The 24,769-nt window shown below is 41.3% G+C and overlaps 1 protein-coding gene and 1 long non-coding RNA gene across 27 annotated transcripts in view; one reads left to right on the top strand and one right to left on the bottom strand.

Moving 5' to 3' along the window:
* Nrg1 (neuregulin 1) overlaps positions 1 to 24,769 on the top strand; it is a 1,084,158-nt gene that overhangs the window by 869,758 nt on the left and 189,631 nt on the right. For 2 of the 25 annotated variants that reach the window (XM_006509078.4, XM_030243393.1), the window contains exon 1: positions 12,273 to 12,842. The exons of 21 other annotated variants lie outside the window; for them this stretch is intronic. In XM_006509078.4, the coding sequence (XP_006509141.1) occupies positions 12,743 to 12,842 (100 nt within the window). In that variant the 5' untranslated portion in view covers positions 12,273 to 12,742. Of the gene's footprint in view, positions 1 to 12,001; positions 12,843 to 24,769 lie in introns of those variants that run through there. 2 more of the 25 variants (XM_030243394.1, NM_001364421.1) reach the window with 2 other exon arrangements.
* Positions 3,467 to 11,911, bottom strand: Gm26578. Of its 2 annotated transcripts, none has more exons than XR_870305.3 (3): positions 9,284 to 11,911; positions 6,579 to 6,638; positions 3,467 to 5,780 (listed from the first exon to the last, which is right to left on the bottom strand). It is a non-coding gene; the product is annotated as a predicted gene, 26578 (long non-coding RNA). The 2 variants fall into 2 exon arrangements; XR_870304.3 differs by having other exon boundaries at positions 3,467 to 6,638; positions 9,284 to 9,396; positions 11,691 to 11,911.

Here is a 24,769-nt window from a genome sequence, read left to right as displayed (position 1 = left end):
CTGAATTCATCTCCAAGCCAGGTTCCTTATCTTTCTGATTATTTTGAGAGAAGACAAATAGCCCAGAGATCCCCGTGAGGAGTAGAAATAATACCCCCCCCTCCTCCCATCCTACTAAAACAAAGCCGGAACTCTTTAGAGCCCTCCCTAGACCTGTGCACAAGTTTCATATAATTCTCTGGAGTCCGTTTGGTGTCTGCAAGTTCCACTGGTCCTCCTAGGAAGTTTTGGAAGAAGATGCTCTCTAGATCATAGAAGAGCTTGGAGTTACAAATCACATTTGATCTCCTGCTGTCTGAGCATTGCTAAGTTGTTTCTCCATGTGCTTGGGTTTGTTACTTTGGGAAAATATAAATTTTTAAACAACATAATGGGAATTTTGATGCCTGAGTGCCCCTGGGAGGCAATCCTGTCCATTGATCAGACTGGAAAAGCTAAGTCTGTGAAAGTTAAATTGTGTCACAACCCTTATTCCTTTGTGACACATTCCCTATCTTACTCCCCCCCCCCCCACACACACATAAACCCTATTGTCAGAGGCACTATATAAGCCAAAATGTTTGCAAAGCTGTAGTTCTATAGGTGAAAAGCCTGGGTGCCATGTAATGTAGTATGATACTTGTAGCCTCACAAGATTAAACTCGGAATGTTCACTGGGTTTTATTGTGACCTGGAGCTTAGGTCTTCTTCCAAGCCGATTCAGGTAGTTGGCAAGATGGTTTCCTGTGAGCAGTCAAATGGAATTTTCTTTTTTCTTGCCAGCTGTCAGCTGTGGGAAGCTCTGTGCCCCCAAATACTTAATGGTCTTAAAGGTTATAGGGGAGTGATTTTTTGAGACCAGTCGGAGAAACTTTCTCTTTATAAAAGGCCCACTTCCTTTATTAAGGGCTCCTTTGAGTAGGTCAGAGTCCTTAGGTAGATGATAAGTCACACTGTTCTAATTCTAATGGGGGCAGGGAAGTCATGTTGAATATATTTAGTTGGGAATAAGAATTGTGTTCATGATCTTGCAATTCTGTTCGTCATATCCATAGTGTAATCACCTCTCAGCATCCACAAATATTTGGTTCTAGGACCCCATGTATGTGCAAGCTGCAGAAACTCAAAGCTGTTACGTCACATGGCACAGTGTTTGCACATGACCTATGCAGATTCTCCAGTGTACCTGAAGTCCTCTCTTATTGTATCCAATTTACGTATTGTACCTAACACATATAATGTGTAGAGATGTTATACTTATAGAATAATGGTGGGAAAATGGCTGTGTCTACTCAGTACACATACCATTTTTTTCCTTCTAATTATTTTTAAACCTCAGTTTGTTCCATTGTGTCTGTGAACCCAGTTGGGATCAGGGACAACTCCGCTGTACTCATCTGAGTAATTAAAAAAACAAAACAAACAAACAACAACAACAACAAAAAAAACCCAAAAACCTCTTTATCTCTCTGCTTTCTCGGACTGGGGTAGGGGAGATTTTTGGAGGACAGAAAATCCAGAAACAGTTCATATCAGGAAGTGGATTTAGAGCAATATGGTGAATCTGAAATCTACAGAGATGAGATACACAGGTTTTCTTGGCTTTGCTATTCTTAGACATAAGAACCAGTAGTGTGGCCTGGGATCATTCAAAATTAATTCAGTAATTAGAATAGCAAGACGATGTGTTCATTAAGCATAAAGCTTTGTTTTGTGAGGTTGGCCTGAATTTTGTAAAGAGAGGCTGGGGACATCTATGCTTGTTGGCAGGAGCCCAGGCCACTAGAAGTCAGGAGACAGTGACATCCAGAAGATATGCCAGTTTTTGCACCACCAACTTTGGTCAGAGCACTGTTCTTTCTTATTTGAGCCTCCCAGGAGCAGACAAGTAATGCTAACCTTCATTTCACAGAAGATGCAATACAACCAGAATCCCGATTGCCTGGAACTTTCCCTAGGATGGGCTTCCCCTTCTCTGTTTTTTTCATCTAGATCCATGGCAAAGTCAGCGCCCCTGCCTGCTCTTGGATGCTTCCAGGTTATCTCACAATTATCGGTTTATGTAAAGTGGCTCTACTTCTTCCTCTACACTTACAGTTGAGGTTTGAGAATCGAGATCAAGATTGACTACATACAGAAGTTTAATTTTTACAGAAAATTTTACAAATAAAGTTTCTTGTGAGCCTTATAGCACATAAACTATCACACTCGTGAGTCAAAAGTATATCTTTATATGAGTATTTGTTGATGTGAGGATATCAAGTGTAGACTACATCAGCAAGGGGCTGAAGCTAATGTAAACATCTGAAAGTAGGATATCGAAGTGAGTAGCTTTGTTTTGGCAACCTGTGAATTATGATTCTTTTTTTTCCTTTTGTTCAATAATGCTGCACATGCAACTGAATGTATAGCCTGAACTGAAGCAAAAACCTAGACTTGGCAAATGCTGCCTATTTTCTGTAAAGGAAAATTAAATACGAACTTTGAATTTTTTACATATGTTTAGATTCGGCTCTCTCTATATATACATGCATATACAGAGAGATATGCACAAACACACATATGTATATAATGAGGAGATAACATAATTTCTCCAGTATCATTACTTCATAACAGGAAGATTGCTTTGAAATTAAATAATAAATAATAAATTGAAATATACATATATATTTAAGTTTACTTATAAAAATTATAAGTAAAAGATTTCCTAAAATTTAAAATATCTATCTATGATGGTTCTTGAGGAACCATGATACCAGTATTTGTTACTATGAGGAAATCAAATGTAGAAAACATATGCAAAATTCTGAAGCTGATTTAAATCTCTCTCTCTCTCACACACACACACATATATATATATATATATATATATATATACATACATATATATATATATATATCATCAATTAGTTATGATTGGGGACATGAGAAAAAAACATAGAAGACACAAGTTTTGATCTGAATAGTGTAGAAACCTACCACCCAAATAAGAGGAAGAAATTCAAGGTAGAGAAAAAGCCCCACAGTGTGACGGGTAGTATAGAGGTAAGAGTATGTACAGTTTGGTGTGGCCAGAGACTACCAGATGTACAGGAGAGATGGAAAAGAGGCTGGATATTTGCCTTTCAGTGAGACCAGGGAGGACATGCCCAGCTTCTACGGAGAACTTTCAAAGTTACAGCAGCAGGAACCCAGTAGAGTCTTTCCACTAAGGTCTGACAAGATAATAACTGTATTTTAGAAGATTAACTCTGGTGGCAGGAGGAAGAATAGCTGGCTGTGAGAGCTGAAACCACAGGAGTTAAAAAGGAGAACTTCCAAGTTCAGGTCAAGAATGCCAGAGGATCCAGAAAAGGGGAGAGGCAGAGAAAAAAAGATGAGAGGATGGGAAAGAGGGTGGAAGGGAGGGAGGGAGGGAGGGAGGGAGGGAGGGAGGGAGGGAGGGAGGGAGGGAGAGAGTACTGAGGTGCTCCACAGGTGAATGTCCAGGGGCTGGGGCACCAAATGTCTGGATGGAGTTAGGAGAAGCAAGATGTAAGGAGAAAAATGGAAGCTGTTTCTAGACAGTTCCAATTGAGAACTTGCATTTCAGATGTGTCTAGTTTGAAATACTTAGAAACATAGTCTCGGGATAGGGGGAGCTGGAGAGATGGCTCAGCAGTTAAGAACACCGAGTGGTCTTCCAGAGGACTCAGGTTCAAATCCCAGCACCCACATGGCAGCTCACAACTGTCTAACTCCAAGCTCTGACACCCTCACCCAGACATAAAACAGGCAGACAAAGCACCAATGCACATTAAATTTAAAAAAAAAAAGGAAAAGAAAAAGAAAAGGAAAAAGAAAAAGAAAAAGAAAAAGAAAGAAAGAGTCTTGGAATCCAGACAGAATTTAGAGCCGTAGATACACATTTGTGGATTAACGTTTGAGCTCATGACAGTGAGGGGCATTTTATAGGATTAGCATGTAGTTAAAAAGAAAAGCATTTTAAATAGCAGGCCAAGGGCCAGCATGCGTAAAACTGCCAAAATAAAAATTTAGTGAAAGACACAAGGAGAATTTTCATGAGCTACTCTCTGAGTCCCGGGGATGACAATTGGAAATGAGTGGCATGCCCAGGCAGGAGGACATCAAACATGGTCTGTGAGTACTGACCAGATTACTCAAGGGAGCTGAAGCCAGCGATGGATTCCATGAGGGCATAAAAGAGCAAGAACTAAGAATGTTTGGTGTGAAAGGAAAGGCTCAAAAAAACATTGTCCTGTTACAGAATGATGCTTGTAACATCATGGAGAAGATGGGGATTCAGGGTGTCGTGGTACTGCAGTGGGCAGGACAGGGGCTCTCAAGGAGGCACAGAATCCCCTGGTAATGGTTTAATGAAAAGGAGGTAGGTACTAGAGGAAAAAGGGACATTTTAAAAGTGAGTTAACATAGGCTGTCAGTTATGTTTCATACATGGGAGAGCTGCATAGAACCAAACCCATAATCCCCATAATACAGACATGCTGATACCTTCTATTAAATAGAAAGCCCAGGAAATTGCTGACCCAGCATGTGCTGTTCCTTGAATTTGTGTGTGTGTGTGTGTGTGTGTGTGTGTGTGTATGTGTGTGTGTGTGTGTCCACAGAGGACAGAAGAGGGTTTTATATTTCTCCTAGAACTGGATTTGCAGTCACTTGTGAAGTGCTGGATGCAGGTTCTGGGAGTCACAATCTGTTTTTTTCTAGAACAGCAAGTGTCCATCATACGGAGCCATTTCTTCCGCCACAGGGATGTGCTCATTGTCATGAAAATAATGATTTGTCATGTGACTCTGTAGCACCTTCTAGAAATATCAACAATGAGGGAAAAGTGGGGTCAAACTATCCTAATATAGGAGAAAAGCTACAAATAGCTTTTCTCTTCCCCACGGCCAAACCAGGGTTAGTTTGGGTCAGTCTCACAGATACGAGTCTCACAGAACTAAAACCATCTGGGTGTATGGGTATAGTGTTTTATGGGATCCCAACATAGTGTGGTACAATCTGGAGCCAAAGAAATGTCACTGGGAAATACTAATTCTGAACGTGTTCTTGTGCAGTCATTTGAATAGCTAGAGTAAACTTTAGGATTCCTGTATACTGGATATTATCCTAGGTGAGAGTAAAACTTACTGTGCCTTATGACTGAGGTATGTTCAAGGCTGGGCATGCAGTCAAGTGGCAGAGTGCTTGCCCTACCATGTACAAATCCCAAGCAACACACACACACACATGCACACACACGTACACACTGATAGATGCACAAGTGAACAGGTAATTTCATCTTGTACCTTTGGGGATGAGTTGGAACAAACTCAGTCTTTATGATCAAGCAGAAAAGACAACACTTTAATACTTTCCATATGAATATTATCTCCTGCATGGTTGCTCTAGTTTTTGTACTTTCTTCTCTTTTCTTTTCTTTTCTTTTCTTTTCTGTTTTTTTTTTTGACATTCACTTGGTTTCTGTCAAGTTGGTTAATTGTCTTACTAAATCACCTGTAAAAGATAGCTTACCTCCTTGTTGTTAATACTTGTAAAACTCTTTTCCCAAATGAATGAGGTTTGAAAGACATACATGCTTTTAATATACCCACCCAGAAGAATTCCCTATGTACAGAGTGTTGAAAGTTGGTCTGTTGTAGAGTACGCTGACTTCCAGGCCTAGATTCAGGCTGGAGATGACTGGAATATTCCACTGAGAACTTCACTCTTGGCTTAGCTGGGAACTAAACATCCCTCAGCATGTCAGATGTTTGAAGCATTGGGCCCAGGAGACACTGAAATGCAGAATGGTCATTTTCATAGATTTTAGTAAGAAACCTCAAATTATGTGTGAAAGATGTAAAAATACTTGTGGTATTATTCCTTGCCTGGTCCAGAAGTTGGAAGAGTGTGAGCCAGCTCCTTATTCCATGTAGCCCAGCTATCCTAATAACATTTTCAAGTAATTTCCTATAATCTGTTTTAGAATGCTTCCTACCAGGTGTCTTTTATGGAACCTACAGAAAGGAATTGACCTGCTAAATTGCTCTTGCTGTTCAAATATTTGACATACTAATTCATCACTCACAGCGTTTAATTTATATTTTAGCATCATTATAAATTTAATAGGGAGGACTCTTTTCCCAGGCACGGGAAAGTGTATTTCAAAGGAAAGAAATGTTAACCTTGGAGAGGATCTTGTGGGCTGATGTTTAAAAGCCATCAAGCCATGTGATTTCTCTCTTGGATATTTGTTAAATGCACACAGAGTCTGAGCTATAAGAATGCACAGAGAAGCCCATTTTTATCTGCTGTGTGCATAAGGACAGTGGGTAAGAGCAGAATGTAAAGAGGACTTCCAGCTGAACTCCAAGGTGTTTCCAAGGCAGCCAGGGAGAGTCACTTGATTCAGTGATTAGATGGAGGCAGACCACTGTTGTGTGGAGTGAGAAGTAAGCTGGTGGAAAGAGAAGCTGTACATCCCAGGCTTGGAGCAAGGAGAGGTCATTAAGCCTGCTCACGAGGCTGTGTTTGTAGATTTAGACCAAGGGAATGGACAGAGCCAGGAATCATAGCACACAGGTGAAACTCACAAAGGCGATTTAAAGAAAACACCTTGACATTCTGTCATTCTGTGCAAGCCGCCTTCTCACCTGTTGAGAGATGGGAGAGATAAGTGAAGATTTTAATCTTTTTATTTTATTTTTGAATTCTACCTATACTGATCTGTTATTTGATGGGTTATGAGCATGCCTTGTGCCCACAGAGTTCAGAAGAGTTCAGATTCTCTGGCGTGGGAGTTACAGGTGGTTGTGAGCCACCATGTGTGCTGGGTATTGAAATCACGTCCTCTGCAAGGGCAATAAGTGTTCTTAGCTAACTCTTCAGACCAAGAGTTTTATTTTTTGATTTGTTTTTAAAAGGCTTCTTTTTTGTTGGATACGTGGAGGGCTTCTCTATTGTATGCAAGTATATTGGGTTACAACCCCAGCACTGAAATAAATGAAAATAAATCAACTAATAGATTATTTTAACAGAAGTTATCACAAAATGCTATGCTTGATAATTATATACATAATTACCATTTAAAATAAGACCAAGAAGTACATACACAAATGTGTCTTAAGGTCTTATGGGATATGGGAAAGAAATTGTATTGGTTTTAATTTGTTCACTAGTTAACAAACTAAATACTGGCTTAGATCCATGCAGTGTTAGACAAGATTGAACATAAAATAGACTGTCCTCGGGGAGATGCATACCTAGTAGAAGCAGATTATTAAATATTTCACAAAAAATAATTACAATTTTTAATTATGGGGAGAATTGTTATTTAGGGGTTGCAAAATGTGTCCCTGTCTCCAGGCTCCTGCCATGACTTTCCTCTGTGATAGACTGTGATGAGATGTGTCAGCCAAGTAAGCTCTTTCCTCCCTCTGGATATTGCCAGTGTTTAATGACAGCAAGAGAGAGCAAACACAGACAGGTGGCATGCTTTTCTCAAGAGGAATTAAAGTATTTTAAAAAAGAAAGAAAAGAAAAGAAAAGAAAAGAAGAGGAGAGGAGAGGAGAGGAGAGGAGAGGAGAGGAGAGGAGAGGAGAGGAGAGGAGAGGAGAGGAGAGGAGAGGAGAGGAGAGGAGAGGAGAGGAGAGGAAAGGAAAGGAAAGGAAAGGAAAGGAAAGGAAAGGAAAGGAAAGGAAAGGAAAGGAAAGGAAAGGAAAGGAAAGGAAAGGAAAGGAAAGGAAAGGAAAGAAAAGAAAACACTGTCTTACACATTTGTCTTATCACCGAAGAGATATGATACCAGCTAAATTTACAAAAGAAAAGAAGGACATTTTGGACTTTAGCTCAGTGATGACACTTGTCTAATGTGTAAGGACCTAAGTCCAATTCTCTAGATGGCAAAAGAAAGAAACCAAGCAGGGCTTGTGGTAGAAAGTAAATAAACACAAATAATAGCCGCGTCATCTATTTAAGTTGAGGATAATGGGATTATTATTATTATTACTCACGAATAATCATCATTAATAATAGTGACAATTAAAGGTGATTTTCAGCATGTCGTAACCATTCAAGTCACACAGGCAGAGCCACCTATCCATCCTTTTTTAGAATGTTTGAGATTATAAATTCACAATTTTGGTATACAATGAATTTGCTTCACTGCAGACAGAATGTGATTAATTAGCAATTATATTCATTCTTTGCTAAATGTAATGAAGGACTCCCCTCAGTGTTTGCTAGAACACCAGGCTTTTCAGAAGTACTTTGTTTATAAAACTTGAGTTACTCAGACTTTCTCCTCATACGCCTCCGGTCCAGGACCATTTCTTACTCCCTTCAGTTTTGCATGCATTTTTGATTGTGTTATTTATAGGGACAGTATGTACGGTGATAGTGAAAGTATTATCTAATCTCTAAGTATATTATTGTCCTAAACCATTTTTATAACTATAGTAGAGATGACGGAATATACTTGAAGTGCATAGAGGTGACTTTATCATGAAGCTAATGACTTTTGAAGGCCTGTGTGTGGTCATGACCCCCTTTAGTGTACTTGTACCTACATTAGTGGTTTGTTCTGGATGGGTGGAGTTAGCCCAGGGCTTCTCATACGAAACTCTGATTTCCATTCCTATTGCAAATCTGTATTTCTAAATTTGCATCATTGCATTATTTTCCTTCCAAAAGTTTCCCCAAATTTTGTGAGCTTCAGGCTTTAGAAAATGTACGTGCTTGCTGAGTTGGATAGTTAACTTGTCTGTATGTATTTCTCACAAGATTTTAGTTTTACATGAACCCAGACAGTATTTGTATTCTTTCATTGTCCAGCATTTCTTCAGGAAATGCTTGGTAAATGGATGAATCACACAGATTTGGATTTGAGTCTGGGAGTGTTTCCTTTCATTAACTCATGTGCTATCAACAGCAACTTTGTTGCAAAAGAATTTAAAAAAAAATCTTTGTTATTTTATTTTATTTATTCAAAAGTAAATCTTTGTTATTTTATTTTAAAAAGCAAAAAGTATCTATCAGCAGAGTTTCAAGTTTAGCTCTCATTCCTGTCAAAGAATGTACGTTTTGCAAAAAAAAAAAAAAATCACATCAGTTCTTTTATATTTTGTTTTTTCCTTTATTTTTTTTTCTTGGATTAGAATGGAAAAGGGTTATTAAAAGAACACATTCAACAAGCTTTGTAGATTCTATGAGTCCCCAAAGGCTAATGAATCTTGAAGTAACTGCAGTGGTCAGCTTTGGCACTTCTTAAAGCTTTTATAGAGGACCCCTACACCTCACCTTCATTTCTCAGGGTGACTTCATAATGTCCTCTTCTTCTGCCGGTTGATGTATGTTGACACTTTGGTGTAAGTTGATAGCTGGCCAGCCATACATGATACCTGTTCAAGGAGCTGAACAAAACATAACAAGTTTGTTAAATTCACTAAGTTATTTCACTTTGAAATGTTTTGACTAAGGCTAACATTTAATATTTTTCTATTTAACTAGTTATATTTGTAACATTTTGGGTCTGTGTTACTTGTGGTCTCCTTCTGCAGCTCAGGCTGGCCTTAAGGCCCCTGGTGGTACTTTTGCCTCATCTGCTGAAGTTCGGAGATTACAAGATGAATCATCTCCACACCTGCTTAAATAGTTTTTAAAAAGAATACTTTTTTTTTTTAGTCCTTAAGTCAGTTCCAAAGTATTTTTTAAAACACAAAACCATTACATTTGCCACTTACTGACCACAGAAATGAATAATTTAAGCACAATTTTGAAGTTTTGACCAATCTCATAAATATTTTAACTATCGAAGAAATTGACTTTTTGGTTAATCTTTCAGTTGGTTGTAAATCATGTAGTAAAATATACTCAAGAAATCAACTCAAAATAACATAAAAAATAAATGGCTTTGTGGAGAAGTTCCTGCTAATTCAGCTTTAACTGGCAATAAAATAGGATTCCAGAATCAGGGCAAAGTTCTAGGAAGCAGCCTTGCCATTAAATGACACTCTGTCATGTGTCTTGAAATTTCCATCAGCACCTACTACCACAACTCATCTCCCCACTTCTCCTCTTCCATCGTCATCTAACCAAGTTTAAAAAATCATGTACTGCTAGTTACTGCTTACATCCAAATCATATCCATCCATTCCCCACCCCCACAGTTTCCATGGGAACACTGTTGGTGCTTTATTCTGAAGTTACTGGAGCATCAGTCATTTTTCTTGGTAAAATAGTTCGGAGGTTTGTCACCTATCACAGTGGTTTTATTCAAGTAGAAAATTTCAGGAAGTGTAGACTCCTTTTATCCTCCTGGAGATACTCCCACCATGAAGGTGTTCTGGGAAGTAACGTATCTAGACTCGGGAACAAAAGGTAGAAGATGGTGTTCCTGTAGCCTTGGGTTTTGATTACCCAAGTATTTGGGAAGATCTTACACTTATTTTTTTTAAGTTCCAAGATGCAAGCTTGTTTTCAGCCCTTTGATTCTAAAATGCTGGTGTTTGACAACATGTGGTTAGTAATCGTGAGCTCTCTAACTGCCTCACATCCTCCAGATAAATACACTCTGAAATGAAAGGTTTCTGCTTTCAGCGGCTTGCTGCCGCTCACTCCTAGCTGGCTGAGCAGTGGCCCCTCCTGGGAAAGTGGAGTTATTCCAGCCGGCTCTGGGGCCACTTTCCCTTCACTCTGAATGGCCCAGGCCGGCTGCAGTGCTTTTCACAGAGTCATAATCTTTCCTGGGGTTCTGCTGTTTGGCACAAATACCACACTATGTGGTATTTGCTGGAAAGCTATCAAAGGTGTCTGGACACTAAAGGTTTAAGAGTAAAGAATGATGCTAGTACTGTTGAGCTATCTTAACAATTGCACCTATCTTACAGAGTTTGATTCTTAATCCAACGAAAATTAAAGTAGGATGGAAGCGATTCTTAAGACGATTTAAAATGAACATCTTTGCCCCGTTTTCCCTTCCCACCCATGTGTGACAGGTGTACTCTGGATTTCACCTTTGTTTAAATCGTGGCAGCCAGAGAACACAGGGAAAGCTGTGGACAGCCACGGGTCTGTTAGTATTAACTCCAGGAAGCGAAAAGGAAGGAGCCAAATCACTCTGAAAGTGGGATAGCTGTAGAATATTGATCGTTGGTGCGAGCTGTTTCTCGACCACAACTCTATACCATCAGTAAAAGAGCAGGCTAAGTTGGCCACAACTGTGTGTGTGTTGATGACAGCATCTGTCTCTATGTGGAGACCATTGTGAATCACTCCTTGGTGCAGATCACTCTGGTCTCTGACTATTCCTTAGAGTTCTCCACCTGGATCCAGGAACGCTAGGATTCACTAGCAATTCTCAGAAAGTCTAATGGGTGTGGGAGGGGGCTGGTATTACTGAACTAAGGGTCTGCACTACAGTTCTACGGCCCCAACCCCCCCCCCCCCCCGCGCATCTGACTTGTACCCATCCACACCGTAGACATGTTACTCTCTATGGTGAACTATGGCTCCTCAGTTCTTTTAAAACTTAAGCTGTAGTAAGAGATACGTGTGCTTGGGAAGAAGCTAGAGTATTTTTTTTAATGGAGATGGGAAATCCAACAGTCATGCTATTTAGCACGGGAAGGCAGACACATGCTCAAGTGGCAGATGTACGAAGTGCAAGCTGTCCATGCTTGAAGTTCACAGAACCCTTCCTGGGTACCTCAAATTCCCTTCCACTCCAGGCTGCACCTTCGCTCTTAGTGCCAGAGGGAAACTTCCCTAAAGCAAGAGAGAAATGAACTCTGAACCCTTCTGGGAAATAGCAACTGTTCCTTCCCCCTCACCGGGGCTCCAGGTCTCCAGAGCTTTCATTATGGGGCAGGTGCTACGGTTGCAAAGTTTTCTCCATCCCTCCCCCCGCCCCAACACACACACACACACACACACACACACACGCGCGCGCGCGCGCGCGCGAGCAGCCCCCCTACCGCCCCCCCCCCCTTTTCAAGGCTTGGATCAGCCCCGCAGCCTGCCAGGGACTGCGAGCACCAGGGTCGCCTTCCTGCCTTCCTGGCCTCTCCAGACTGCTCTGTTCTGTCCCGCGGCGGCTGCGACTTTGTCAGCGAAGCTTCCAGCGACCCCTGTCGGGAGTTCCCGGCAGCCGCTGGGCTCCGCCGCCCCTAGGCTGGCCCAGCTGCCAGAAGAAAGGGGCTGAGCCGTGATCGCCCAGCTCAGGCTCCTCCCGGTGGCGTGTCTGCGCCTCGGGGTGGGGGTGTGGTGGGGAAAGAGGGAGGGGGCGAGGCGAGGGGGAGGGTGCGAAGGAGGCGCCTGCGTCCAACTTGCGGGCAATTGAAAAAGAGCCGGCTAGGACTTCCCCAAAACTTGTGGGAACTCCGGGCCGCGCCGGCAGCAGGAGCGGAACGCAGCGCAGCGGCGGCAGCTGCCGGGAGATGCGAGCATAGACCGGACTGTGAGCACCTTTCCCTCTTCGGGCTGTAAGGGAGCGAGACAGCCACCGGAGCGAGGCCACTCCAGAGCCGGCAGCGGCAGGACCCGGGACACAAGAGTAGCCCCGAGACACCCCCAGACGTAGCGGGCGCTCCAGGTGATCGAGTCCACGCCGCTCCCTGCAGGCGACAGGCGACGCCCCCGCGCAGCCCGGCCACTGGCTCTTCCCTCCCGGGACAAACTTTTCTGCAAGCCCTTGGACCAAACTTGTCGCGCGTCACCGTCGCCCAGCCGGGTCCGCGTAGAGCGCTCATCTTTAGCGAGATGTCTGAGCGCAAAGAAGGCAGAGGCAAGGGGAAGGGCAAGAAGAAGGACCGGGGATCCCGCGGGAAGCCCGCGCCCGCCGAAGGCGACCCGAGCCCAGGTGAGTGCCAGCCGCTCCGCTGCTCCCAGGCGGGCACCTAGCCGCGTCCCGTGTGTCCTCGCGCAGCTCTCTTGGCGCCCAACCGGGTCCCCGAACTGCCGTGCCGGCGCCGCCTCCACCTGGTGCCCGTGCGCTGTGCGCACCCCGAGATTGCTGGCCGTTCCTCCCGGGTCCTCTGGGTCTGCCGTGCGTCGCGCTCCCGGGCTCTGATCTCGGACCCCACGTTGGTCGCGGAGCCCAGCCCCGGAGTGCGGCTCCGATTGCGGGATCTCTACCGGCTGCGCGTGCCCTTCGGTCTGAGGGCTTTGAGCGGGCCCCGTCTGCCCTCTAGCGAGAGAAGCGGGAACCGGCTCCGGGTCCGAGAGCCTGCGTCCCGCCGCTTGGGCCCGGGCTGCGCAGAGGGTGGTCGGGGAAAGGGTGGCGTGGGCGCCCGGGCGTCGGCGCGGTGGGCGGAGGGAAACGGTGGACAGCCGCCGTGCGAGCCTAGGATCGCCCTGATTGAGTGCGGTGATAGGGAAACCCAGAGCAACTGAAAGGGATTCCTAAAGGTCAGCGAAGCACGCAGAACCCGGCCCGGTGCCAAGATTCAGGTCGGCTCTGAATAAATTTGGCTTTAGCTGTTCAAGCTTTCAGGACTACTCTGATAAAGATGACTAGATTAGTTTCCCAAGAGACACCAGAAAGGAACAATTTACCCCAATTTTTGAACCCCATTGCTTACGGGTTATATATAGAATGAAGGGGGGGAGGTTAAGGTTTTTCCCCCCCCACCATCAGAGCGCAATGTAAATGACAGTGCCACCCTAGATATCCCTAGGAAAGGCTATTTCACTGACTTGGTCAGAGGAGGCATGAAAGGTTGCCTGTGACCAAAACTTGTTAAAGAGTCGCTAAAGAGATGCTTCAGGGGTGGTGCATGAGAGGGTCTTTACCCTCCTTCTGCAGTCCCCTACGGTTGATCTGGATGCCTTGTGTCTTTTAGAGCATTCCCCACACACATATTATGAAGTAGTTCAGGGAAATTACCCACACTTGTGCAGTCTGTGTCTAAAGGAGATAAGCAGAAGCATCTGCTCCGCGCAGGAAGAAAACAAACCGCGTTTTCTTAGTGGGCTCCTTGGACTCGCTCAGCGTTTCAGAACCTGGATTGTTGGCAGAGACCCTAAGCAAGGTTTAGAACAAAACAGAAACTGAACAGAGAGTAATTGTTTAGCCACTGGCCGCCCGTTCTTGTGCCTGCATAAAAGGCACTGCTGATCAGTTTTCACCTTAATTACCTCGCATGAGCCTTCCTGAAGGTAGAGGGATGTTTTCCTAATATATACTGTGTATTTTGGAGATTAACTACAACATTTTTCTCAACAAAGTATGAAACGGGGATCTGGAGTCACCATAGTATTTAAAGAGACTCAGAACTGTAAAGATATAAAGAACTTTCTGTTTCCCTTGTCACCACTTGTGCCTTTTATTTACTTCAATTGCTTGCACGGGCTGCTTACATCAGTGGTTCTCAACCTGTGGGTCGCGACCCTTTTGGCAGGCTAAAGGACTCTTTCGCTGGAGATTCATAATAGTAACAAAATTATAGTTACTAAGTAGCAACAAATATGACTTTATGGCTTAAGGACCTGAATCAAAGGGTTCAAGAATTAGGAAGGGTTGAAAATTGTCCTAGATGCTCTCCTGAGTTAAGATGGGGTGGTGGTCTGATTAGCGACCCTTTCGATGGCACTCTTCTCTCTCAACAAGGGCTAAGTCTACAACATACCTCGGATGTTTTAGTGAAGGCAGTGGTTCAGGTGGGGAGAGGTTAGGAGAAGTCTCAGGGCTGTCTGCAGTCCTGACTCACCAGGTGGGCATCTGTCTCAGGACTACCTAATGTTCTTAGAGGAGTCTAGAGTTTCTTTGCTTGGCTCCCTTGAGTCTTTGTAGTCAGTCCCTCCACTGTGACTCTCTCTAAACCAGACTCAATGATATTTCTTTCCCCATTTTCCCAGAAAAAAAAATTGGGGTAAAGTTGTCTGTGTGCTGGATTTTAGTTTGTTTCCTGTCATGATATGATTGGGGGTGGGGGTGGGGTGGTACAGAGAGACACTTTGCTCCCTCCAGAGAACTTTTTACACACACCTTTAGAACACCATCAACAGATTAAACCAGATTAAGAGTATTTAGTCATTTGATTTGCAAATGGTCCCCTTGAAGTTTGCATTATGTAGAAATACAGGGCATTAGATAGTCCTGCTTAGGGTATGGTGTTTCTGCCTTTGCTTTGTCACGTTTCCTTCTAATGGTAAGTCCCAGTCTGGTTTTCCTTATTGAAGAGGATAAATAGCTAATAGCCTTGGTGATATGTGGGGTAAATCCATACTCGTTCTGGATCTTTCCTCTGGCCTGTGGGTCCATGGAATTGTCAGTAGCCTTCATATTTGCCACGTAGCCAAATTTAGGATTTACAAGGACAACCATCTCTTGAACTGTTCCTGGGATGGTGACCTTCAGCACAAAGTGTCAACCTTTCCTTAAAACAACCACTGAAGTTCTGAGCATGTCAGCTTTAACACAGCAGAGATAACTGAGGGGGCTTAGCCCTGCTGTGTACTTAATCAAATGCATAGGCATGTTGGTGGGAACTCTTCTGGAGAAAAAGACCTTTTAATCTGCTGTATCAACTGGTCTAGCTGATGGGTCTTACAGACCTGGTTATGTTTCCTATCTACATTTTGATGTAATTAACAAATACTGGACTGCACACTGTTGTGGCTGCAGAAGTTCATTAGAATTATCTACTCTCTAATGATGACTATTATAAGTCCCATATCCTTGAGGTCATAGATTCTTCTTTGCACAAAATAAGCAACTTCAGCAAAATCCTGGGCTTTGAGTCACAGATCCATGTATGGAGGGTCCCATAATGTCCTGAGCCTCTTGCAAGCTGGCCCTCCCAGATCCTGCCTCTGACTGATTCATTCAGCTTAGCATTTTCCTCTAGAAGCCTGAATTACAAAACCAGTTTTTCCATTTAGCCTGTCAATTGCCCAGTTAACTTGAGACCTTCCTTAAGATTACTGATGTGTTTCATATTCTGTACAGTATTGTTTTTGTTATTGTCTTGACTCTTAAATGGCCTGTAACAAATCTGTTATTGTCCCTGTTTCAGGTCTAGAACTATTATGTGCTACTTTTTTTATGCATGATGGGAAGGGTATTTGTGAGTGGAAACCCTAAGAAACTTAGTATCACTAATAGTTAGACACTGGCTGTGCACGCCTCAAATGATATCATCCACCTGTTTCCTTAACTAAATGGCTCCAAAGGCTGAAGTGCCTGTAAACATTCTTGGAAATAAAGTGGCCTGTCACTAACAGGGCAGTCTGTGTTTACAGAAGGAGAAGGAATGTCCAATGATCTGTTTCAACCTGGTTACTTGTAACTGCTTACATTATGTAATTATTAAAAACATTAAAGATTATTTACAGAACAAAAATGGACTTGTTTTGAAGAAGTAAAAAAGCAGGAAGAGTGAGGGAAGGAAGCTTGGATACTGCTCTAATATTTACAGAATGATAATGGTACTAATGAGAATGAGGAGACTATATATGTCCTTATATATGCACATGTGTCTATGTATATATGTACATGTGTCTATGTATAAATGCACACGTGTATATGTGCTTGTATAGCACATGTGTCTATGTATATATGCACATGTGTATATGTGCCTGTATATGTACATGTGTCTATTATATGTGCACATGTGTATATGTGCTTGTATATGCACATGTGTTTATGTAGATATAATATTAGAAAGTCTTGGGCTATCATCTGAACAGTAAATATATTTCCAGTATCCTCAATCCTTTTCTACTAAGAGCAATGAAGATTACTGTACCTTAATTAATGGAGATACTGTTAATGTTCCAGGCAGTGTATTACATGCATTGTATGTATATTATATTATTTTTTAAAACAGAGGATACGAAAGCATCCTAACATTAGGCAGAACTAAGTCCTAGCCCTTAGTTCTCTAGACAGACGGCTTGGATGTAAATTCTAACATCACAAATCACCCGTTAGCTGTAAATTCATGGGAAAGTTACTTAATCTTTCTGTGCCTAAGTTTCCTTTTTTTTTTTTTTTTTTTTTTTTTTTTTTTTTTTTTTTTTTTGTAAAGTGGAGATAATTCCTGACTCTCCAGAGTGTGAACAAGATAACCCAGGAAAGCATGCTGGCTATTGCCCAACAGGGAATCGGTACACAGTCGATGCAAGCTTTCTTTATCAGATTACTCCAGAAAGGAATTGTTTGCAAGGATATGTGGCATAATTTTTAGAATTTTCCTTTTATGGGAAGGAAAACCCAGTGCTGACCTCAGGTTAGAGTGGATATAAATATTAATAAGCACTACCTGTAAAGATAGCGAAAAGTGAGTACATCAGGTTTCATAACTGCATACATGTATTATGAAAACATTGCCGAGCTCAATCTAAATATTGAAAGTAGTCCGAGGTGCAATAGGATTTGATCTGGCAGGAACACGTTGAGGCTTCAAGCTGCAAGATTTTGAAACCCGATTCCTTTTCTGGCAACACTTGGAGAGTTGCTGTTCAAACCTCCTTTTGTCGTACAGAATATGTAGTCTTCTCTCTTGAGACTTGCGTAAATTACAGCCACTAAAACACGAAGTATGCGTCAACATGTCCCTTGCTGTCTTTCTCAGGAGTGACAATGTAAAGTCCATACACCCTGGTGCAGGTATTTTGAAATAGAAGCAAAACAAACAATACAATAAACCCGCATTTCTCAGTGTTTGCCCCCTTTCCAGCCTCACTGAATGGTTGTATGTCATGTTTCAGGTTCGGGAAGTAGAAGTGTTTCTTAGCAGATATATTCCTTTATACCAAAGAAACAAGTTAAGTTGGGATTTTACAATGCTGATAGTTTACTGGCTTCTGTCACAAATCATGCCATGTTGTCAGTATTGGGGTGGGGAGAGTTATCAAGTTTGTTCCAAGAAGGGATAACTGCACTTCTGTTGGTCAGTTAACCCTCAAACGCTGATCTTTGACAAATAGAAGGAGGAGAAGAAGAAAAAATTAAATTGTATTATTTTACTTTATTTTTACCAAGGGAAAATATACCAACTAAGTATACTGTTGATATGCATAAATCTAACTTTCCCTAAAGGATCAAGTAGCATTCCTGCCCATCCTAGTTGGTTTTGTATCTGCAAGAGTTTTAATTGGCTGAAATGAAAGAACAAAAAGTGAGCTACCAAAATACCAATAGATGTCACTGTTTGTTGCTTTAGAAGATGTGAGGTGTTAGGAAAACAAACAAACAAACAAAAAACCCAAAACAACTCCAACCAAACTGCCTAGCTAAGTCCATCCTGTTTATTAAACACGAAGCTAGCCATGTTTAAAAGCTTGTTGATTTAGGCTACACTATACCCTTTTGTTTGAAAAGCTACATTTTGTTAGTGAATAATCACATAGAAGTCTGTTTCTTCTAAATATTAAAAATATCTTGCAAGCATGAAGACCTCATTTTGCTCTCCAGAGTCCACATTAAAAATAAGCCTGGTGGTGTGTGTGTGTCAATCTCGCACTTGGGGAGGTAGAGTCAGGCAGATCCAGGGGCTTTCTGGCCAGCCAGCCTACTTGGCAAGTTCCATGCCAGTGAGAGACTAAAAAAAATCTGTATGGCCCCTGAAAACTGTCTTCTGTCCTCTGCGTGCCTGCCTACATGTGTGCATGCATCCCTGTACACAGGAATATGAACAAACACACGTGTCTCTGCATTAAGTTTGCCAAAGAATTCAGAATGTAGGTAGAAAGCTTGCTGCTGATCAAGGCTTTTGGAAAATGAAGTAGCAAACTTATTTGAGAATTTTTCGGTATATTGGTTGGGTTTCTCTTGTATTTCAAACTGTAAGTGATGTCCATCTCTCATGTCCTCTTGATGACAGGAGTTAAGTTTATTTTCTTTCTTCTTCTTAGAAGTGACACCTTCCTCTGGCCTCCAGAGGGTGCTCTGAGAGCATCGTACTGCTATTCCCCAAAGACAACTTCTGCCTTTTCTTTTTTCCATTTTTTTTTTTTTTCAGTACCCTGGGCAGAATGGTAAAATGAACAGTGTCTTGGGTTGATCCAAGTTAGCTGATTTGGGTAGATTTCTTCCCCACCCCCAACTAAACAGTAGCTCCTTGTGCTAACTAGACAGTAGCTCCAATTCCTTAAGCATTCTGAATTGGGATATGCTCAGCCATTGTAATGCTGGATGCCTCCTCTGGTCAGATTAATTATCACTGGCATCTTTCTCTACATCTACAGGTTCTTTCTAGGCAGCCCCTGTCTAGTTAGGTGCAAGTGTCTTCATAAGGAAGTTGAGTTACATTTAACAGTTTTCACCTTGGCCTTGGACACTTGTGTGGTGGAAGCTCCCACGTTGAACAAAAGATATTTGCCAACAGATTTATTTCTGTTTCATCAGACACACAGGCTGGCTGTCCTATTGAAGAACGCTCCTTTAACATACACATTTCCAAAAACAGGTTACAGGTTTTTGTTGTTGTTGTTTTGTTTTGCTTTGTTTTTTGTTTTTTGTTTTTTTGTTTTTTTCTTTTCCATGAATGCTGGAATACACCAACCCATAGCTCCTCTTACTTATGGGTCTTCCTTTCATGACGATTTAAAGATTTATTTATTTATTTATTTATTTATTTATTTATTTATTTATTTATTTATATTTGCCTGTGTCTGTGTATGTGCACGTGGGTGCGGTGCCCATGGAGGCCACGAGAGGGCATCAGATCCCTTGGAGCAGGAATTATGGGAGTTTGTGAGCTGCCCAAAGTAAGTGTTGGGAACCAAACTCAGCAGCTGCCTTAACCTCTGAGCCACCTCTTTAGGCTGTTCATGATTGAATCCACCCTCCGCTGGCCATATCTGTCTTGATTCCCACATTCTATCATTTTCTTTCATAAAGTGTCATGCGGTTTACATGGCTTATTGCTGGAAAGGAAATATTACGAAGAGGAATAGCCTTTGCTCTGCCACAGTGCCCAAATGCTTTCCAGCGCTGAGCATCCATAGGAAGGCAGCTGACTGTGCCAGCAGCTGTCGAGATTTACTGTAATGATGTTGGGAGTCAGGGAATGCTATTAGGCTGAACCATATGAAATTGTCGGTTTTATAGGTCATGCATGGCTGATTACCCCACATGTCATTGAGTGCCATATCAGATTTTTTTTTTTTAGTAATTTGACTTTATGCTTTATATATTATTTTAAATAATGGGGTGGTAATGATAACTTTGAAAGTCTCTCAGAAATTTTAGTAATGAAATCAGATTAAAAGGCGTGCATGAAAGCTACACTAGGGGATAATTGAAGAAGTAGCAATTTCTGCAGTCAGTAGGTTAGCCTCCTCAGATAGCCACAAAGGATGAAGTCACTGGAAAGTTACAGGACCGGACAACTAGCAGCTTTTACATGGAGGGGGAAAAAAGTGGCAATTTTGACTGGGAAGTAAGTCTTGTTTACCTTATTAATATGTTTTTCATGTGTATCTTTTTTTTTTAGTGATATACTTACTTTTATTTTGTGTGCTTTAGTGTTTTTCCTCTATGTGTCTGTGTCAGAGCCTCTGGAACTGGAGATACAGACAGCTCTGAGCTGTATGTGGGTGCTGGGAATTGAACGTGGGTTCTCTGGATGAACAGCCAGTGTTCTTAATCACCGAGTTTCCTCTCCAGTCCTCTTATGGTATATCTTAATCACCAGAGAAGTACTCCAGGTGTGATTAGGGAACATTGATAACTGGTAAAAACAAACAAACAAACAAACAAACCCCAGGCTTTATTTTATTGGATAGCATAAAATTAGAAAAGCCATCCATCCCAACACTGCCTTTAAATGTTTTGGTTTGGTTAGACAGGATCTTTCTGTGTAGTGCTGTCTGGCCTGGACTTGCTGTGTAGACCAGGTTAGCCCCCAATTCACAGAGATGGCCGTGGTCTGCTCCTTGAGTGCTGGGGATAGGGTAGGGTAGGCTTGGGTTATCTCACTTTTACACTATTCCATCAAAGTAGGTTTTCTCATACTATCAAGTGAAGACATGTTTCCTGATATTCGTAGATATTTATATACCATTTAAAAGATATTTATCCAATCTTATGTGTATGTGTGTGTGCCTGAGGGTATGACTTCCACCCCACATTTGGAGGGGATTTTTAGAGGTTAGAAGAGACATCAGAACCCCTGGAACTGGAGTTCCAGATGGTTGTGAGCTACCATGTGGGTGCTGGAAACTGAACCTAGGTCTTTCTTCTGTAAGAACAAAACCTGTGCCCTTAACCACTGAGCCATGTCATATTTTTTAATAAGATGACTATAATTATAAATTGAAATTTTAGTTAAAGCGTATTTTTAAAATATACTTTTTTGATTGCAAGTTATCATACCCCAGATGTCCCAAGTTTAGAGTCTAAAGTTACAGTTATAAAGCACAACACAATATCTTTAGTTATTCCACAATGAATCTAAAGCCAGTCATTACATAGAATGGCTACTTTCCAGTTTTAAGAGCTTGGGCTATAGCTTAGTTGTAGAGTACTCACTTAAATTCCAATTTGGAGATTTTTTTCAAATAAATGTAATTTTAAAATATATAGTGAAATGTTTTGAATATTAATTCTCTTAAAGAACTCACAAATTGTAAGTTGAAATTTCTACACATTTAATAACTTTTGTAACTTATGTTTCAATTTAGCTTTATATAAAATTTGAATATTATTTTTAGAAAAAATTTTCATGCTTGTAGAAAGGATTTGTTATTTTATGTGTATGTTTATTATTTTATGCCTGCATGGATGGATGTACACTACATGCTTGCCTGATGCCTCTGGAGGACAGAAGAGGGTGTTGGGTCTTTTTGGGTCTAGAATTACAGATAATTTTTAAGCTACCTGATGTGGGTGCTGGAAACCGAACCTGGGTTCTCTACAAGAACAGCGAGTGCTCTTGACCACTGAGCATCTCTCCAGCTTAACTCTTTTTAGAAGTCTTCACAGGAAGAATGTCACACATTTAAGGTTTAAAGAAGCCACTCAAAGCCTTGCTCAGCCCCAGACTCAGTACATCTCAGTGCACAGCTCAGTGACATTCTTTGTGGCTCGAATGAATAGTCTGGAGCCATGGACTTTTGCTTCGGGTTATACACTCTCAGTATCAATTACATTTTTATTCAGTCATCCTACACACAAGAAGAAGAAGGAGGAGGAGGAGGAGGAGAAACAATAACAATGACAACTTTCAGAGTTTAAAAAAAAAGTACCTTTTTAATCCTCTTTCTCCTAAGTTAATTAGGATGAAGTGATACCATTTAAAACAGAAATCTCCCAATTTTACACTTGAAAATGTTTGTTTAACTTAACTGTTTCATATGTCATTTATTTCAGAATTTTCCCTTGACTGTAGTTATAAGAAATTGCAGCTCATATGTAAGGTCACAAGAAAGGCATCCAGAGCCAAAGAATAGGAGGTGTCAGATGAAAGGTATTTAATAGAAAACTGCCATTCAGTGTTTCCTTTATTGGAACAGTGCATGCGCTGTTATGTAATGTTACGTTAAACTCTTGTCTTTTCAAGTTTGTCTGTCCTTGGAAAGTTTTCCAGTTGCCACTAAGTATGTCTATTCTTCCCTGCCTTTCTGGGTCCCTTGGGCTTTCTTTCATCCATCCATGAGGACAATGAAAGATTAGTCACCTTCTTTAATAGTCACTGACATAATTTCAGCTTCAAAATAAGAGAAGTTATTTTAGATGCATGCCATATAATTTCATACCCACTGTGTGATAATTTGTATTAAGTTCAACAGAATTATAATATTTTATCCGTCTCTCCTTTTTTATTAATCCTCTCCCCACTTCTGATTTGCTTTCTCTGTATGTGTTAATACTACACTAAGGATTATGGGTAATAAGTAAGGGGATTGCATGTGTGTATTATTTCTATTCTTTCATGCAGATTTCTAGTTACCAGCCCTTTGTAAGCTCAGCTGGCCTCAGTATGAGGCTAACACATGAACCTGTAGTGAATAGTTCATATGGAATCTAGGACAGGACATTTAAAATCATAATTGAATGACTCTTACAAGCTTGAATGATGCTTATGCTAAATAACATAGTTTTATATCTCTCAGTCCATTAGTGTGAAGTGTGGATGATAGTATTTCACATCCATTCATTTAGTCATGTGCATATGTGTGTGAATGCACTGTGTGTGTGTGTGTGTGTGTTAGAAGTTGTGAATGAACACTTGCCATCTTGTGTGGAGTGGACAGGGGACAACTTGTGGAAACTGGCTCTCTCTCCATCACATGGGATCTAGTGATCTAACTCAGGTTGTTAGGCATGGCAGCCAGAACTTTTTTTTCCCCAGGGATCCATCTTGCAGGTTTCTACATGTTGAATTCACATCTCCATGTTCTGTGAGGTGTTGATAGAATGAAATCCCCCTAAAAGAATATTCTTGGACTCATATGCCAGTGTCACCAACCCACCACCGCCCAACTTGTGACAGTTGATCCAGTCTTGTCCTCTTAGGGACAATATTGATTCTTGTATCTAGAGCCAAGCAGGTCTTTGTCTTCTTCTGAGTTTGTCTGTCCTTGTCACCTTAAAGGAAAGCTCTCTTACCTGCAGTGTCCACTAACATGTGTCAGTGTAAACAAAATGATCCTGCAGTGTTCCTGTATGTGTGTGTGTGTGAGAGAGAGAGAGAGAGAGAGAGAGACTGTGTGCACATATACACATATACATAGTGCTGGAAATCAAACTCAGGGCCTTAACCATGTTACTTTGGAATCATTCTTCTGTTGCGTTAGGAGTTTTGCCCTATCTCTGACAATTCTTTTCTTTGAGTCCAACCTCCTAACATAGGCCTGTCTTCCCAGTTACTCAGAAAGCTGAGGCAGGGGGAAGACATATTAAAGATCTACCTGACCACTTTTATATTCTTTTAGTATATTCTGTATTCTCTGCCAATAGTGAAATAGAAATATATTGATACTAAGGATGGCATTTCACTGTCAAAATTTTTGGTTCAGTCTCCACTCAAAAGTTTTACTTTTAGTTTTTTGGTTTATTTGTGAGATTGTATTTTCATTACAAGATTTCTCTTTTCCCTTTCCTCTCTCCAAACCCTCCCATATACCCCTTTCCACTCTCTTTCTAATGTGTGGCCTCTTTTCCCTCATCAATTATTATTGCATGCACCTATTTTTTTTTAATAACTAAGAAAGGGAGGGTCTCCTATGAGACCCCTGAGATGGTAGATTTTTATGAATAGCTATAATTTCAGTAATACCAAAAATTATTACCATCTATTTCTGGGAGAAAATACTGAAGGCCTATATATTGTCCTCAGAAGGATTAGATCAAATACAGAAAATAGATTGTGATTATGACTTGTAGTGAGGTCACCTTGCCCTGAACTTGGACTCGTCCCTGGGGAAACTTCTTGTGTATTATCCACTTTGGGAAAGAATTATACTTATAGGAATTATGGAAATGAGCTGGTGGGTTTGTCAGGAGAAAAGCAATTATTTGAATACTGAGTTGCATAGAAAATGAAATACATGCTTTTCCATATATTAAATCCAATAGGAGCAGGAGACTTACGTCCTGAGGGTTTGAGTTTTTTCAAGCAGGTTGATTACATTGTGTGTTCCTAGTTGTCCTCAATCTGACAGAAAGACAGTATCTGTAAAAAATAATTATTTTATTTTGATATTTGGGGGGGGATAGTACATTTTAAGTGTTCTATTTATTATATTTGCTGTCCATCAAAAGAGACCATGGTCCATTTCCAAAAGGCAAGAGAGACAGGGGCCAACCCCTCTCTCAGGGAATAGGAAGAAGTTAAG

Source organism: Mus musculus, chromosome 8 (assembly GCF_000001635.26).
Source record: "Mus musculus strain C57BL/6J chromosome 8, GRCm38.p6 C57BL/6J".
NCBI lineage: Eukaryota > Metazoa > Chordata > Mammalia > Rodentia > Muridae > Mus > Mus musculus.
This window is presented reverse-complemented; position numbering and strand designations above follow the sequence as displayed.